Raw genomic sequence first — 16,143 nt, forward strand, 5'->3', positions numbered from 1 at the left:
TTCTTCCAGTGACAATTACAAGTGACTGAGAAGGTATCTTAGCTTTCTAGACAGAAGAGCGGAAAGGGAAAGAGGACATAGGCATACAGACACAGAGCCCTGTGCCTCAAGACACCTGTTTATTTGGGGACACGACTGCAACAGGGATGACAGGAATCGTACCAAAAATATCAACGTCTACAGGGCCCCTGACGGGGCTAGAAGGGTACAGTGCCCCCCACCCCCACCCCTTGTACAAAAATAAACTCTCCTATGGACCAGCAAAAACTGGCAGAGCGGCTCCTCAACAGGGATATAACCCTCTGCCAGCCCTGGGACCCCATTCTTTGACCCTCACCTCTGCCACTTCTAAGGCACTGTGACTCCCCTGGGCTGGGTGGGGACTGCCTGCCCCCCCCTCCTTTGCCTGCTGCCCCCTCCACCTCTGGTCCGCTTGGGGTTGGGATACGGGTCCCACGCTGCCCCCTGCTGGCTGTTCTACCCAACTACCTCTAGGCTCCCCACTCCGGCGGGGTAAGCTCACTAAGCTAATCGCCCCTAAGAGGGCGCCCTACCGTTCTTGTGCCCCTATCCCAGCCTCCCCGGGCCTGGACAGCCCTGGGCTGTCCTCCCCTTCCAGCGGAGGGCTGGGCGGGGTCTCTCCTGATGGTGCTAGGGCATAGGGCGGAGAAGCATCCGCCTGGGCCTGCCTGCGGCCTCGAGCCCGACGGCTGTGGTGCACTTGCAGGTGCAGGGCCATGAGCTCCGAGGCTCCAGTGGCAAAGGGGCAAAAGAGACAGCGGTGGAGGGAGCCCCCCGGCCCGGCCTCGCCGCCCGGCCCCGCCCGTAGGGACAGGTCCAGGGGTTCTGCCTCACCACCTCGCCCATTGCGCAGGGTCCTCCCGGGGCTGGCGGGCTTCCGACGGGACCCGGGCCCAGAGCCGCCCGAAGGAGGCCGAGGGCTCGGGGCGCCCTCCACCCACGCGGCGGGGGCCTGGGCCGACTTTGGCTGGGAGGAAGCCCGCTGGGAAGAGGGCGGCGGCTCCGGGGGAGGCCCGGGCCCCGCGCCGCTCCTCTGCTCGCGGTGGTGGCGCTGCAGGTGGTACTTGAGCGAGCCGGACTGCGTGCCCGCGTAGTCGCAGTGTGGACACTTGTAGGGACGCTCACCTGGGAGAGAGTGGGTCGGAGCAGCTCTGACTCCCCGATCGCCGAACACCCCCTCATCCCTCGCGGCCTGCTCCCCACCGGCTAAAGACCAGAACCAAACCGCCTCCCTCACTGGCTGACTTGTTTTGTTTGGCGAGTCCCGGGGCTCGAACTCAGGGCCTAAGCCCTGTCCGAGCTCTTGTCTACCCGCGGCACCAGTTCTGTGGGACGGAGGGATCGAACCCAGGGCTTCCTGCATGCACTCCGGCGCTAGGCCAGGCTCCTGGCACTGGCTGGCGGTAACCGATCCTTTCCCAGCCATCTGCGGCCAGCCCCAGGGCCGCCTGCGGCGTCTGTCCGCAGTAGCCCTGGCCGCAGCCCGCCCCGCGCGGAGGGCGGCCCCCTCACCTGTGTGCACCCTCAGGTGCACTTTGAGATGATGCGCGGAGCGGAAGGACTTCCCGCAGAAAGGACAATCCTTGCCGGTAGCGCCCCGGCTCCCCTCGGGCCGAGTCCCTCCAGCCAGCAGCCCGTTTTCTTCTGGAACACAGGGAACGGGGAAATCGTAGAGGATCCCTCTGGTTCGTGCGTTCCCCAGCCCTACCCACCCACGGGATGGCTACCCACAAGCTCGGTGGGAAGTTGGAAAGTTTGGCTCGAACAGGTGGAGGCCAAAACAACCACGGGCGTGTGTGTCTAGGGAATGGTGGGCGGGATATTCAGAGACCTGGGCCTGCCCCACCACCCCGGGGAGAAAGGAGCTCCTACATACCCTGCGTGGCTGCGGATCTGGCCTGGGCCCCGCCAGCAGGCGCGGGGTGGCCCTGCCCCTCACCCGGCCGTGGGTGCGGCGGAGCCAGAGGCCCCAGCGAGCGGCCCCGGGCCCAGCTCTCCTCCTCGGCCTCCACCGCCTCGTCCTCCTCCTCCGGCTCCTCGGCGCGGCCCCGGTGCGCACGCGCCGGCAGCGTCGCGGGCAGGGGGCGGAAGCTCCCGAAGCTGCGGCCGGCCGCGGGCTCCGCACCCTCACCGTTGGGTCGGGCTTCGCCGGCCCGGACGCTCAAGTAGCCCAGGAGGCTCGGGGGCTCTCGGCGCTCAGCTGGGGTGGGCGCCGGGGCCAGGAGCAGCGCCGGGCCCAGGGGCTCATAGGCCAGCAGGCTCAGGTCAGAAGGCTGCGGTGCGGCCCGGGCAGGCCCAGAGCCGGGCCCCGGGGCACGCAGAGGACCCAACTTGCTGGCATGCACCTTCATGTGGTTCTTAAGGAACCATGGCTCCTTGAAGCAGCGGCCACACACGGGACACGCATGATCAAAGGAGGCTTTGTGCTTGCGCATGTGGCCCTTGAGAAACCAGGACTGTGTAAAGCTCTGGCCGCACACTTGGCAGCGGAACTCCGGGGGTGCCGGGGGCTCCTCTGGGGCTGCAGGAGCTGGGGCAGGAGCGGCCTCGTGTTCGGGCTCAGGCCTGGCCCGGGGCTCTGGTTCAGGGGCCGACTTGGGTTCTGGCTGGGGCAAAGGCGGCGGCTGGGGCCCGGCAGAGGCCGCCGCCAGAGGGCGCTCGGGGGGCCCGTGAGCCGTCAGGCTGTGGCTCAGCAGCTCCTCCTCCTGGCTCGAGCCGAAACTGCACAGGCTGCACTTCCATGGCCGGTGCAAGATGTGCAGGTGGCGTTCCCGTTCCGCAGAGGTTCGAAACTTGCCTTTGCAAAAAGGGCAACGAAAGGCAGACGACGACGAAGAAACCGTGCCAGGCTGGGCCAGGCCCTCCGGGGCAGAGGTGGCCTGCATGCTCCCCGAATTTCGGGCTCTGCCCACTCGGGCCTCGCGCAGCAGCGCACGCTCCTCCAGCTCCAGCAACAGGCGGGCAGCGGGGCTCCGAGGGCGCTCGGGGCGCTCGGGCTGGTGCGTTCGGAGGTGCGAGCGCAGCAGTGCCTGCTGGGCCGCACGATGGCCGCAGTGCGGGCACTGGAAGCCCTGGGCGCCTGGGTGCGCTCGCAGGTGCAACGCCAGGATGGAATTGAAGCGGAAGCGCTTCCCGCACACAGGACAGGGGAAGCGTCGTTCGCCCGAGCGACTCTCAGACCAGCCCACCGCCCCCATGCCGGGCGACCCTGCGCTCACGCCGGGCCCGTTGGAGTAACGCTGCAGATCCAGCTCGCCGTCGAAGGCCGGTGGCGACGGCGCTAAGTGGCCACCAGAGATGCGGGGACGTGAGCCCTGTGGGGAGAGATTCACATATACAGAGGGAGGGGTGTGTATGGCCTGGGGAGGGGAAGCAGATCCCGGGAGGAGGGGGACACATTTTTGGAAGATGGGGGATGGGGGAGAATTGGATGCAAAGGCCAGCCAAGGGCAGATCCTTCATAATTGGACATCAAGAATTGAGAGGCAAGGAGGGGTACCTCTGGGGTCAGGACAGAGCATCACTCACCTCCATGGACCTCTTCACATTCTTTGGTTCTGAGGAGTGCAGGGGAAAGGAGGGAAAGCTGCTAATGAAGGCAACAGGTGCTGAGGCGCTAAAGCGGGGAAAGAATTGGAGGAAAGATGAGCCCCCCATTTCCAGAATGGGAAATCACCCTCCTTTCCCCTCCCTGACCCAACTCTGCACTCCTAAAACCTTACCCGGTCTTCATCTTTCTTGTTTGGCCTTCTCAAAGCCTTTACCCCTTGTTTTGTCAAGACCCAGGGTTCTCTGATAACCCAGATTTCTTCCCCCAAATTATACTTTTGAAATGCCTAATCCAGAGCCTCCTCCTCTTCACCCCCTGGTGATAGGAACAGCTCTCACAGTGTACACCTTCTTTCATTAAGGTTGGGCTGTACAGCTTGATAAGCAAACAGGGAAACCTTGCCCCCCCCTCCCCCAGTTACCCAGCTAGGACTGTCACTTCCCCCCTCCACCAACCACCCAGCCAAACATTCTTCCAGGTTCCTGGGTCCTCGATTCTACCCAGTCTTCCCCCTCCTCCCTCCCTCTGCCTGGATTCCTGATCCATTCATTTCCATTCATTACAGAGACTCATTCATGCATGGGAGAGAAACACCTCCCCGCAGCAGAGTCTGGAGACAGACAGAGGGGGAGGGGCGTGAAGGGGAGAGAGCTACAGAGGGAATGGGGAGAGCTGGGGGGAGGAGTGGAAGTGAAGGGGGCACCTCCAGGCTATGAAAGGGGTTAAAAACTGTCAAGACCATCTAGGATTCATCCCTGTTTCAAACCTTGGAACCTACGCTTTGACAGGGCATCTCAGCCCCTTTGTCCAGGGCTGCTCAGAAGCAAGCTCTCCTCCTCTCTGCAGGGAAGAGGCTTCCTCACAAGAGGAGGATTACACTGGCTCGGAGCTCAAGAGGCTGGAGTGAGGGACGGGGGGCGGGGCGGGGCCATCTGCACAGATAGGGGCTCAGCCCAGACTCTGAGCACGAAGGGGTTAAAATTCTCCAGCTAAAATTCCCTAGGCCTGAGATGTGCTGAGCTCCAAGGCCGGAGAAGAAGAGCACGGAAAGGAAGATTGGGGGGGGGGGGGAGAGGGAGACTCATACTTAACTGTAGAGTAGGTCAGATTTTTGGACTTAGAAACAAGCCCAGAATGCAAATGGATGTCCTGCTTCCATATGTATCTATCTGGTCAAGGCTAAACACATGTGGGCCTAGACACTTTGTTTTTCCTTTCTTATTTTCCTAAATAACATAAGACTATTTGTGATAAAAAGAAGTTCCTTCTTAAAATTAATGGACATTAAGAAATGTAAATGGATTCCTGAGAAAGAAAAGGAATTACTGCATTACTTTGTTTACATATCTTTCACAGAAGAGACCAGGGGAAGGAGTCCGCCCTGCTCATCAGTGAAAAGAAAAGAAAAAAGGCACTAGAGGTCCAAGACCTCTTTAATTTTAACACTTGGTGGGCTCCACTGAAGGAGCAAGTGTCTGTTACATGCAGAATCTGAATTTTGAGAGTATTATTAGCAGGATGTTGATTAATAAAATGTCCTTACCCAAGGGTCACCCAGACAAGCACCACCACCACCCAATCTGTGTATTTCAGGAGCTTGAAATGTGGGCACTCATTCTAGTCCCTGGATCCTCTAAATAAGTCCACTTATTTGGACCAATAGCATAGCTGGGTCCACTGAAAAAGTTCATGAATGTTGAATTAGAACTAAGGAGTACCAAGGTTATTGTAAGACTATTAGTAACCTCCAGTAAATTATCTACAAACTAAGAGGCTGAGCCAATTTACACTGACAGTCCCTCCCAGCTGTAACCTTCTGTGGTTCCAAGTCACAAGACTCTTTTGGACCCCAGAGATCTTAAAACAAATGGTCATTCCTTCAGTACCATGGAGAGTGCAGTGGGCTACCACAAATGTTACTCTGGCTACCCCAGGGCCACAGACAGAGCTGGGAAGTGTTACAGGGGCCATGTATGCCAATCTAGCCGCCACAGATGACACATAGAAAAACTATACAAGGTTTTGGTGGGTTTTAAAAGTATATTCCTGAAATGGGAATGTGGCTTAGTGGTATAGTACCACATAACCAAAAAGAAAAAAAAAAAAAACAGAAATGGTGATGTAGCTCAAGTGATAGAGTGCTAGCCTTGAGCAAAAATCAGCTCAGGGACAGTGCCCAGGCTCTGAGTTCAAACCTCAGGACTGGCAAAAAAAAAAAAAATCCTATCTGGGAACTGTGGGGGTAGCATGAGATTATTTTGGATATCACTGAAAATAGACAGAGGTAATAATAAAAAATAGATGTAACTCGAAAAATTTTAATTGGCTGTAAGGAATGTCCTGACAGTTAACAGTTTGTACATTCTGGAATGAGGTACTGAGGCATCATATTTGGGTCCATCACATTCTGTTGCTCTCCTGGGGATTCCCGGAACATCCTGGTGTACAGCCAATCTGGTATATTCAGAGGAAGCAGATGGCCAGGAAAGGGGGGGGGGGGGTGGCTGGGAATACTGCATGGTCATAGCTGACTAACCTATGAGCATATAGTCTCACTCCCAGAAGATCCTAGGTTCTAAAGCTGCCTGTAAGCTAGCAAACAAAACATCACATGGGAAAGCTGGCCTTATACCCTAGGCAAAAAGAACAGTAACAGGGTAACACTTCCTATCTCCAAAACAACAACAAACTCCATATTGCACATTCAGTTTCCTGAATGGAAATACGGTGATATAAAATAAGAAGGCCCAAACAGAAACTGAGTTCCCTAGCAGGGAAAGTTTCCCTCGAAGGTGGCCTAAAATCAGTAACAATTACTGAGAGACAAACTAGGCCCTGTCAAGATGGCTTCCATCACCTCCACATCAAACAAAGTCTCAGGTACCTGATTTCCTGAGTTGGTCTCAATAGGGCAAGTCACTGAAAGGACTGGTACTCTATGAATTGACTAGAAATCCAGCTTAACATGTGGATAACAATTGCCGTTGTCTGTACTCAGGCCTTAAATATCATAACGTTTGACCTAATGGCAATGACCTACTTTCCACTCTCACTGGGAATCTGAAGTTATCTTGCCCTTATTTGGATTCTATAGGGATGCAGGGATAGAGATGGGAAATGTTTTCTAAGTAACAGGCCAATCTTTCTTACATACTGGACAGCTGATAAGGAAGGGCTGTGGACCACCAAATCTTAGTAAGAAAGGACACATGGATGGTAGGTAACATTTTTTTTTTTAATTTAAAAACCTTACCACACACAAAGACAAGTACACAGACCCATCTGCTAAATGGAGGGCCAAAAAAAAAAAAAATATATATATATATATATATATCCCTCAACTTCTATCTTGAAAGTTTTTTGGGCCAACATGTAAATCTGAAGGGGTTCAGGATCTCTGGGGATCCAGTTAAGTACCTCATCTCTATTACCTACATGTTTTTTCCTGTTAAGAATCCTACACCCCCTCCCCAGTCTGTTAACAATTACAATAGCTATGGGAATAGATGAGATTAAAAAGAAAGGGAGCTTCGTAGGTGGTCCAGAGTCAACACCACCTTGACCATACAGGTGTGCCAACAAGCTCACTTTTATGGTCTCCTCTCCAAAGCCCTCTGAACCCCCTAGGCTCAGACAACCTGCCACCTTCTTGGGCTGAGTTCTTGGTAAAGCCTCCTTTCCCAGTCCTCAACTGTCCTGAATTGGGGGCATGGGTCTGTCATGGACTCCTCAATGTATACCAGAAGGTGAGAGGAAGGAACGCCTGCTGTTACCCCGCCATAGTGAATCTTATCCCAGAAGCATGTCCTAACTTGACCCCAATTCTGAAAGTTCTATGGGACCTAGATTTGTGAAAGGGGGACACAAGTTCCGGGAGCTGACTCTAAAAAAAAAGTGAGTCTGAACACCTGGCAAGAGACTGGGTCTGCAGACTGGGAAGTGGGGGGGCCCTCTGGGGAGACCCCCCCTTTCCTGAAATAGGTTGGCAACTAGAGTAGGACCTGTGATTGCTCACAAGCGGTTCTTCCAGGGCCACCCCGGGCCCCAGCCAGGGAAGATAAGCCAGAAGGATGACGGGGGGCAGGGTTGGGAGATAGGGAGGCCAGAGCTCAGCTACCCGGGCAGGGAGAACAAAAGCTGAGTTGCAGCCGCCTCCGCGGCCGCCGCGGGCCGAGCTCTTTGTGACACTTTGTTTGGGACGCAGAGAGGGAAGCACCCCCATCCTCCCCCTCCCCCACGCCCTCCCCACTCGCGCAGAGTTTGGGTTCCTTCCCCCCCTCCTTCCCACCGGCCCTACCTGGGCCCGGGGGGCGCTGATCCACTCAGGCTGGCGGCTCCCAGCCTCGCAGCGCCCCCCCCACCCCCGGCCCCTCGCGCCCGGCCTCGGGGCCCCTACAAAGACACTCGCCACCCCCGCCATCCGCCCCCCCCCAGGCCTTTCCCGGCGGTGTCCGCCCCCCCTCGCTCCCCCCTGCCCCCCCCTCGGGGCCCCCTAGCTCTCCGGGCTTCCGAGGCCGCCACCCCCAGCCCGCCCCCCAGGAGCTCTGGGCGAAGTTTGCTCGGGGCCGAGCCGGCGCCCCTCCCCCGCCCCCGCCCCCTGCACCTGCTCCCAGCCGGGCGCGCGGGGCGGCCCCCCCTCCGGGAAGGGGGGAGGGGGCCAGGGGCGGGCGGCGGGCAGGGGGGGGCCGGGCGTGGGGGGAGCGGCTACTCACGAGCCCCGGGCGGGCGGCGGCGGCGCGGGCGGCGGCGGCGGCGGGCGGCGGGCGGCGGGCCGGCGGCGCGGGCGTCAGCGTTACGTGGGGCCGGGGGAGATGCGCCGGGCCCCGGCCCCCCCGCCCCCGGCCCGGCCCCCGCCCCCTCCCCGGTCCCCCCGCCCCCGGCCCCGGCCCGCATTGTGTGCGGCGGGAGGCGGCCCGGCCATTAGCATGCGGGGGGCGGCGCGGCGGGGCTGGGAGCCGCGCTCGGCTCGGGGGACGCGGGCTGGGGGGACCCCGGGCGCCGGGCGAGGCTGCTGCGGGGGGCGGGGGGCGCGCCGGGCGGAGACGGGGGGCGCCGTCGGGAGGAGGGGGCGGGGTGGGGCGCGCCGACGGGTCGTCCGGGGGCCGGGGAGAGATTGGGAAAGGTCATCTCGTCCTTCCCCCGCCGGGCAGGGCCGCCCCTCCCTCCCGGCACCCGGACATACCAGGGAAGGGGCCGGCGCTGCCGCCGGCGCTGCCCCGACACGCTCGGGCTGGGAAGTTCTTCCTGGGGTTTTATCTAAAGCCTCTCCCTTACAATTTCTGTCTTTTGGTGGGGGGAGGAGGAGGGGCGATTATAATGCTAGTTACATGTCTGCCATGTAAGAAGCATGAGGAAAGTTCGTCTTCGATCCTTTCTGTTCTCGATAAACAATTCTCGCCCCCCTCCCCCTTGCTCTCGGAATTCTGTTGTTTTGTTTTGTTTTTTCATTCTTTAGGATACTTTAATGGCTCTTCAGTACATCAAATATTTACTGAGTGCTTACCGAGGGCCAGGCACCGTACTCGGCGCAGGGGTGAGGGGAGAGGGGCGGATGGAGGGAGGGGGGAGGAGCGTGCCTTCCCGGGGAGACGGCAGCCTGGACGACAAACTTAGGGGTGATATACTCGATCTGCTCACCACTTACTGAAGGCTCGTTGAACGGATGGGACCCTCTAATACGAGTTCTCGTTTATTGATTAAAAAAAAAAAATCGAGGGTCCCAAGAGTCTTCCTCCTGCCCTGCAAATGAAGGGATCTTCCGTGTCATTAAATTCATTGGAAAAGGAGGTACAGGCAAAACCGTTCTCAAGATTCTTTTACAGTGCGGCTCCCACACTCCAGGAAAGGAGAGTGGATACAAAGATACAGTAATGTTGACCTAGTATGGACTAGGGCAAAAGTGGCTTCTAAGGAAGGCCTCCAGCTTCCCAGGCCTGTATCTCCTGGGACTGATTCCCAGGGATCTATGGTTCAGTTTCTCCTATTATCAGCTGTAATAACAATAGCTACTAACATTTACTGACTAAGCTAGTTTAGATGCATTTTCTCTCTTAATGTTCAAGACAACCCCTAGAGATTGGTATTAACTTCCCTTTACAGATAAGGAAACAGATTAACCAGTTTGTCCAGGGTCAGCCAGATAGATCTGGGACTTCAACATAGATCTGGTCTTCTCCCTCCAGACTTCAGTCTCTGTGCCAACATTTGATCTCTTGAGTATGCCTTTGGGCCCAGCAGGATCTGCTGCTTAATGTAGAAAGAAATGTTCCCCAGCTTAGCTTTCTGAATAAGCCCTTTAGGGTGTGGGCCTAGGACACATCAAATATGACTGCAGCAGTATTTCTTCAGTTCAGTGGTTAAGTACTAAATACCCTGAAGCCATAACCCTTCTTATGCACATGGATGGATGGTTACCTTTTATTATCAAATGAAGGTTCAAGTAGGTTAAAGAATATCACAACAGGGGCCGGGAGTTTGGCCTACTGGTAGAGTGCTTGCCTAGCATGCACAAAGACCCGGGGTTCGATTCCTGGGTACCACATAACATAGAATAAAGCTGGAAGTGGTGTTGTGGCTCTAGAGGTAGAGCACTAGCCTTGAGAAAGCCCAAGGATAGTGTTCAGGTCCTGAGTTCAAGCCCCAGGACTGGCAAAGAAAAAAAAAAAGAACATCACAACAGTGCTAGGTGCTGATGGCTCACGCCTATATAATCATATCTCCTCAGGAGGTTGAGATCTGAGGATCATGGTTTCAAGCCAGCCTAGGCAGAAACATCCCCAACACTCTAAGCTCCAATTAATCAGAAAGAAAAAAAAAAGCCAAAAGTGGAAGTGTGGCTAAAGTGGTATAACATCACCCTAGAGTGGAATAAACTAAAAGAAGAGTACCCAGATCCTGAGTTCAAACCCCAGTACCCACATACACACAAAGAGAGAGTCAGAGATAGGAAGGAAGGACAGAAGAAAAGGAGGGAGGGAGGGAGGGAAAAGAAAAGAGAACTGTTTCAGGTTATCACTGCGTCAAAAGCAAGTTCCATTATAAACAGGTTTCCCCATTCACTTAGTGTCCTGCTCAATGTAAACCCTTCAAGAAAAGGAGAGGAAAAAAGGAGAGACAGGAATTAATATTTCATACTGGGGATAGAGCTGGGAGTGGTAGGAAGCAAACCAGGCAGTTACAAAAGATCTCACTAGGAAAGAGTAAATAATTTTGGAAAGTCAAAGAATTTTTAGATGAAAATAGGGGAAATTGAGGTCTGGATGATAAGGAGGATGGGAAGAAAGGAAGCAACAGGAAATGGGAACAGAATGAGGCAGGGCTGTATGTCTGGTGTGAACTAAGGCAGGGCCACTACTCAGTGCCACTCCCTGGATCCTTAGGCATTCATAGAGACCTTTGTCCTACCACATGGCAGTCCTGACAGCCTTTCTGTGCCAGGAGAAGTTCTGAGCTCCCAAGCCCCTAACAAGTTCCAAGATCCAGCTGGGTCCCATCCCTTCACCGCAGCCACTTCAGACTAGGTAAGTAAATGGTCCTTAGCCTCCAGGTAATGGAAAGAGATGTTGCAGGTCCTGCTTCCTGGAAGACAGGTCCCATAATGAATTTTTCTGACCCAGGAAGTACCCACATCTTGTAGTCAAGAGAGCCATGGAGCACAGAGCTAATGGTGGAGAGCGGGAGAGACCCAGCCTTCGTCTGGAAAAGCTACAGCACTGGATAAGACACAGGCAAAGTGGACACCTCTTGGTGCTGGCGGTGAGGTCAGGCTGCCCTAGGCCAGGTCTTGGAATGTCTTCTTGTACTTCGCTCAATTTCATTCAAGCTGAGTGAGAATCTACTGAGAAACTGTGCTAGGTTCTGAATGGGAGGAGGATGGGCGAAATTTAGAAATAAACAAGGCAAGACCTTTCATCTGTAAGGAGCACTGACCATTAGGGAAAACATACAGGTAAGCAGCTAAACACCATGAGGCAGAACAAATTAAGTGGAGCCAGGGGCTGGTACACATCCTGGTTACTCAGGAGGCTGTGATCTGAGGACCATGGCTCAAAGGCAGCCCAGGGAGAGAAGATTGAGACTCTTATCTCCGATTCACTAGCAGAAAACGAAGTGGAGCTGTGGACAAAAGTTAGAATGTGAACCTTGAGTGAAAAAGCTAAAGGACAGTGCTATGCCCACTGGTAACAGGAAGGAAAGAAGGAAGGAAGGAATTGATTTAGCTTTTAAGCTAAATAGGTGTGTAGTCCCTGGCCTCAACTTTGGCTTAAATGGTATTTAACCCCAGTTGGCTACTTTCTTTCTATCTCAAATTCATCCCGGTCATTGCTCTCTGGAAGAAGCAAAGGTCGGGAGGAGGAAATGAAAATCCTTGGAGAGTTCTCCTAAACTATCCTGCCCTGACCTCCATCCAGGTAAGTCAGCTATGGCTGGCAATTGCTGTGATACCCTTTGCTATCTCCATTGCCTGCTTGAATTCTGCTTGTCACATGGCTACAGCACTGCCCCTGGGGCCTGGAATCTTGGTAAGATCCACAAGGGAGGGAGGGAGGTCCTCAGGAGCCCTCTCTATGGGACCAGAGTTCAATACTGACCCCACGCACCATTTAGGGTCTTCTCACTGGGACTGTGACTTTTGAGCTTCGCAGAGCACCCCGCCTTTGGAAGGTGAGACTAAATACCAGTCTGTCCTCCCACCCCACCCCCCAACACCACACACACACACACACACACACACACACACACACACACACACACACACACACAGAGCCCAGGAAGTTGACTCTCTCAAGTGTTGGCTTAAGCTCTTAGCTGTCTGCCCCTGACTGAGAGAGAGCTGATAGCCCTATGGGAAGGTAGAGGAACAGTAGCCATGTTTTGTTTTTAGCTAGACTTCAGATTGGAATGGTTGTCCAAGTCTGGGTAGGGGCTCAACTGGCTCACTGGCAGGTACGCGCCATGATGATATTCAACACCTTCAACTTGATCTTGGGCTTCATCGTGGTAGTGGTGGAGGTGATGAAGACAGCCTTGGGGCCAACCCCTACTGCCTCCTCCCAGGTACTGGTAAATGAAAGACGGGGTGGGAAGAGGAGGAGGAAGAAGAGAAGGAGGAGGAGGAGGAGGAAGAGGAGGAGGAGGAGAAATAAAGCACCGGAGAGGAGAAAGAGCATGGGAAAACACTTGTCGGATCCCCATAGTATTTTCAATCCTGTTTATCTGCAGCTGGCAGGCTTGCTGGTACTGGAGCTCAGTGCTGAGGCCTTCACCCTAGGGGGAGTGCTGCTCTCAGCATATGCCTTATTCTTGTTGAGCCAGAGGAAGCCAGGATGCTTCAGGAACCAGAGTCTACACTACCAGCAGCTGCAGGAGGTACTGGTTATAGGGAGGAGAGCATGGAGCAGCTCAGCTAGCTACCAACTATTTTTTCCCACATGCTATCCTGGTCACTGGCATTTACAAGAAAACTATGGAACAGGAGGGAAATAAAGGGGCCTTGCGCTGAATTTGATTGGTGCTCTGCCTTTAGTTATTCTCTACTTAGTGGTAGAAAATTCTCCCCTATCAGGACAGTGGAGTATCTAAAATGACTGGGGCTAGAAGAATGGGTGAACCTTAGAATGCTATCTTGAATATGTATTGGAAAGGTTATAAGAAAAGTGGGGGTAGGGTGCTGGTGACTCACACCTGTAATCCTAGCTATTCAGGAGGCTGATACCGGAGGATCATGGTTCAAAGCCAGCCCAGGCATGAAAGTTCTTGAGACTCATCTCCAATTAACCAACAGAAAATCAGAAGTGGCACTTTGGCTCAAAGTAGTAGAGCACTAGCCTTGAGCTGAAGAGCTCAGGGATAGCACCCAGGCCCAGAGTTCAAGCCCCAAGAACAACAAAAAAGGAAAAAAAAAAATGGGGGAGGAAAAAGTTGCTTCTATCTGGAATTTCCATTTTCACGCCTATAAGTTGCTTAAATGTCTGGTTTCCAGGGCCCCGCTGAAATGGAAGAGATTCCTGCTGTGGAGAATGGTCCCAAAGTGGCCAGCACAAGAAGTGGAACTAATGAGTGATGAGGCAAGGGAAAGCAGACAGAGGCTACTGTCCTGTCCTAACGGGGCATTCTCCCGGCACTCCAGCATCCCACTTACCAAACTCAGGAGCTAGCTGGACTCCCTTGAGTCATGCATGAAGTCCAGAAGAGTGCCTTCAGTTTTCACTCAAAGCAAGCCCTTTCTTCTCCCTTCCCCTCTAGAGGAAGATAATACCTGGATCAGAGTCCTCCTCCTTTCACCCCTGTAAAACTGCTCCCTCCCATCCACCTGCCCTCCTTCCCTATTGCCTCACTCATCATCACATCTGCCTCATCTCACGGTTCTTTGGGGGTCCACCTATCACAACCCCATCTACTCCCAAGTCTGTTCCTGTACACGCCAACCTTGAATCTAAGTCAGGGGCGCTCCAGTTCTCCATTGGATCTGGGGCCTGCCTATTCTAGCGGAGACTACAAGCCCCAGAATGCCCCGCGACGCCCCCGCGACCTGCTGGGAAAATAAAGAGCCTTCCCTCCGCCGTGGGGGCGCTGTGCATCTGCTGGGTGACGCTAGGCGCTGGAAGTCTGGGCCTAGCCGAGAGTTTCCTCGGACGCGACCACTGGCGCAGTGTGCGGGGAGGACCTGGGCGGGCTGTCCTGAACGGGGGCGACCCCCCCCCATCAGCCATGCACCCGTGAGCTGCGTATGGGTGCAGAGCCCTGCCGGCGGCAGCTGCGGAACCCGGCGAGGCCTGACGGCTGGCACTTGGCAGAGGCTGGCTGTCCCCGGGGCTGTCGCCGCGCCCCCTCGCACCGGTGCTCAGGTCCAAAGTCCTGAGACTTGGAGCGCGCGCGAGAAAGGGGCTGGAGATGATGAGTCAGATGCGCGGGCCGCTCGCCCCCTCCCCCGCGGCCTGGCGCCTCGGGAGGGCCTGGCTCGCTGGACGGGCGGGCGGGCCCGGCGGGCGGGAGGGGAGCGGCGACCCGGCCTACGGTTTTTCTTTTTTTTTTTTTTCCCGCCGGTGGAAGGAGGCCCGCGTGGCCGCCACCCATTCCTAGGCGGGAGCGGCAGTGCGCAGGCTCAGCCTCCTGGCCGCCCCGCCGGGGCCTGGAGTCCCCCGGCCGCGGTCAGGTGGGCCGAAGCTCTGGCTGCGCCCGACCCCCCCCTCCCCCGCCATGTCTGATCGCTGCAAGTGGACCGAGATGAAGAGCTTGGGTGGGCTTGGGTGGGATGGGGGAGGACCGGGGATACCCCCAGGAAAACGAGGAGCCCCACATAGCGCCAACGGGCAGCTTGGGAAGCGCCAGAAACTAGAAACCGACCAGAGCTGGAGTACTAAGAGAACTCACCCCAAATTCAATAGTGCCCAGGATGGGTGTTCGCCTCACACTCATTTTTGTTCCCACTTGAGAAGGCTTCTTTCCCTAGAGAAGGCGGCTGCTCCGGGCTCAGCCAAGCCCAGGTACCCGCGAGGGGAGAGCGCAGCCTGGCTGCCTGGCCCTGACATTGCAGTGGCGCCAGCTGCTGCTCCTTTCTGATCGTGACACCTTGGGAGTGGTAATAGGCGCCCTATGACAAAGTTACGTGTGAGTACTAGTGGGTGGGGACAGCTCCGGGATCAGGCTCTGGAATGGCGAAAACAAGATCTGGGCCTCCCTCTTTTTTTTTTTTTCCTTCCACCCCCCCCCCACTGCCTGAATAATGGAGGGTTCATGCGTGAAGGGCTCTGAGAAAAGAATAATGTTCTTCAAAGCACGTGGTGGTGGTGGATGAGCTAGGGGCGGAGGGGAACCACAATGTTCTCAGTCTTCCAGCTTTCAGTGAGGGGATCAGAAGTTAACTGCATTCCAGTTCTCAGAGCCTCAGTGACTCTACAAATAACGTACTGGGGTCAGGCTACTATGGTAATAATGCTAACTACCAAGATTTGTTTCTCATATTGGATATCCAAAATCATCTGTGCTCATTGTAAATTCTCCAGATGCCCAAGATCATATGTCTATTAAATGTGAGGTGGTCTGGTGTGCGTGCACACACACACACACACACACACACACACACACCAGCACTGGTTCTTGAACTCAGGACCAGGACACTGGTCCCTTAGCTTTCTTGGTCAAGGCTTGCACTTTACCACTTGAACCACAGCTCCATTTCTGCCTTTTGGCTGTGTAATTGGAGATGTTGTGGCTTTACAAATGAGAGCCACCAGTGCCCAGCTTTACTGTTTGTTCTCAGATTATCTTGCTCAGAAAGTGAAGTAAGCATGAAGAACTGTTCTTGGACTCTGTAATGCTCTGTCCCTGTGGGACACATGCTGCTTTCCATCACAGTTCATTGGCTGAAGCAAGTCACCTGTTAAAGGAGAAAGAAAGAAGAAACAGCTTAAAAGAAAAAGGTAGTGGTGATTTTTCAACTGCTTATGAGTTTATATTATTTTCACTCCTACTACTTTGGCTTTATAACCCTCCCCCCTCTGAAGTTCTGAGAAAAACAATAGAACTTTGTGTCAAGAACTTTAGATACCAGTTCTATTGCTTGGATAAAT

General features: G+C 55.0%; 2 protein-coding genes across 9 annotated transcripts; one reads left to right on the forward strand and one right to left on the reverse strand.

The window, feature by feature from the left end:
• Window positions 1-103: 103 nt before the first annotated feature.
• Window positions 104-15,126, reverse strand: Znf219 (zinc finger protein 219). Of its 7 annotated transcripts, XM_090320353.1 has the most exons (6): window positions 14,945-15,126; window positions 13,713-13,812; window positions 3,550-3,637; window positions 1,898-3,335; window positions 1,534-1,665; window positions 104-1,146 (listed from the first exon to the last, which is right to left on the reverse strand). In XM_090320353.1, the coding sequence occupies exons 3-6, from the start codon at window positions 3,553-3,555 to the stop codon at window positions 551-553; spliced, it is 2,172 nt and encodes a 723-aa protein (XP_090176479.1). In that variant the 5' UTR covers window positions 3,556-3,637; window positions 13,713-13,812; window positions 14,945-15,126; the 3' UTR covers window positions 104-550. The 7 variants fall into 7 exon arrangements, with proteins under 7 accessions (XP_090176479.1, XP_090176487.1, XP_090176495.1 ...); XM_090320361.1 differs by lacking the exon at window positions 13,713-13,812; XM_090320369.1 differs by lacking the exon at window positions 14,945-15,126 and having other exon boundaries at window positions 13,713-13,819.
• Tmem253 (transmembrane protein 253) lies at window positions 11,178-13,926 on the forward strand. Of its 2 annotated transcripts, XM_090320418.1 has the most exons (6): window positions 11,178-11,326; window positions 11,983-12,093; window positions 12,179-12,235; window positions 12,518-12,628; window positions 12,794-12,940; window positions 13,554-13,926. In XM_090320418.1, the coding sequence occupies exons 1-6, from the start codon at window positions 11,219-11,221 to the stop codon at window positions 13,632-13,634; spliced, it is 615 nt and encodes a 204-aa protein (XP_090176544.1). In that variant the 5' UTR covers window positions 11,178-11,218; the 3' UTR covers window positions 13,635-13,926. The 2 variants fall into 2 exon arrangements, with proteins under 2 accessions (XP_090176544.1, XP_090176534.1); XM_090320408.1 differs by lacking the exon at window positions 11,178-11,326 and having other exon boundaries at window positions 11,412-12,093.
• Window positions 15,127-16,143: the final 1,017 nt, after the last annotated feature.

The sequence above is a fragment of the Megascapheus bottae genome, chromosome 2 (assembly GCF_031878675.1).
Source record: "Megascapheus bottae isolate mThoBot1 chromosome 2, mThoBot2.hap1, whole genome shotgun sequence".
Classification (NCBI taxonomy): domain Eukaryota; kingdom Metazoa; phylum Chordata; class Mammalia; order Rodentia; family Geomyidae; genus Megascapheus; species Megascapheus bottae.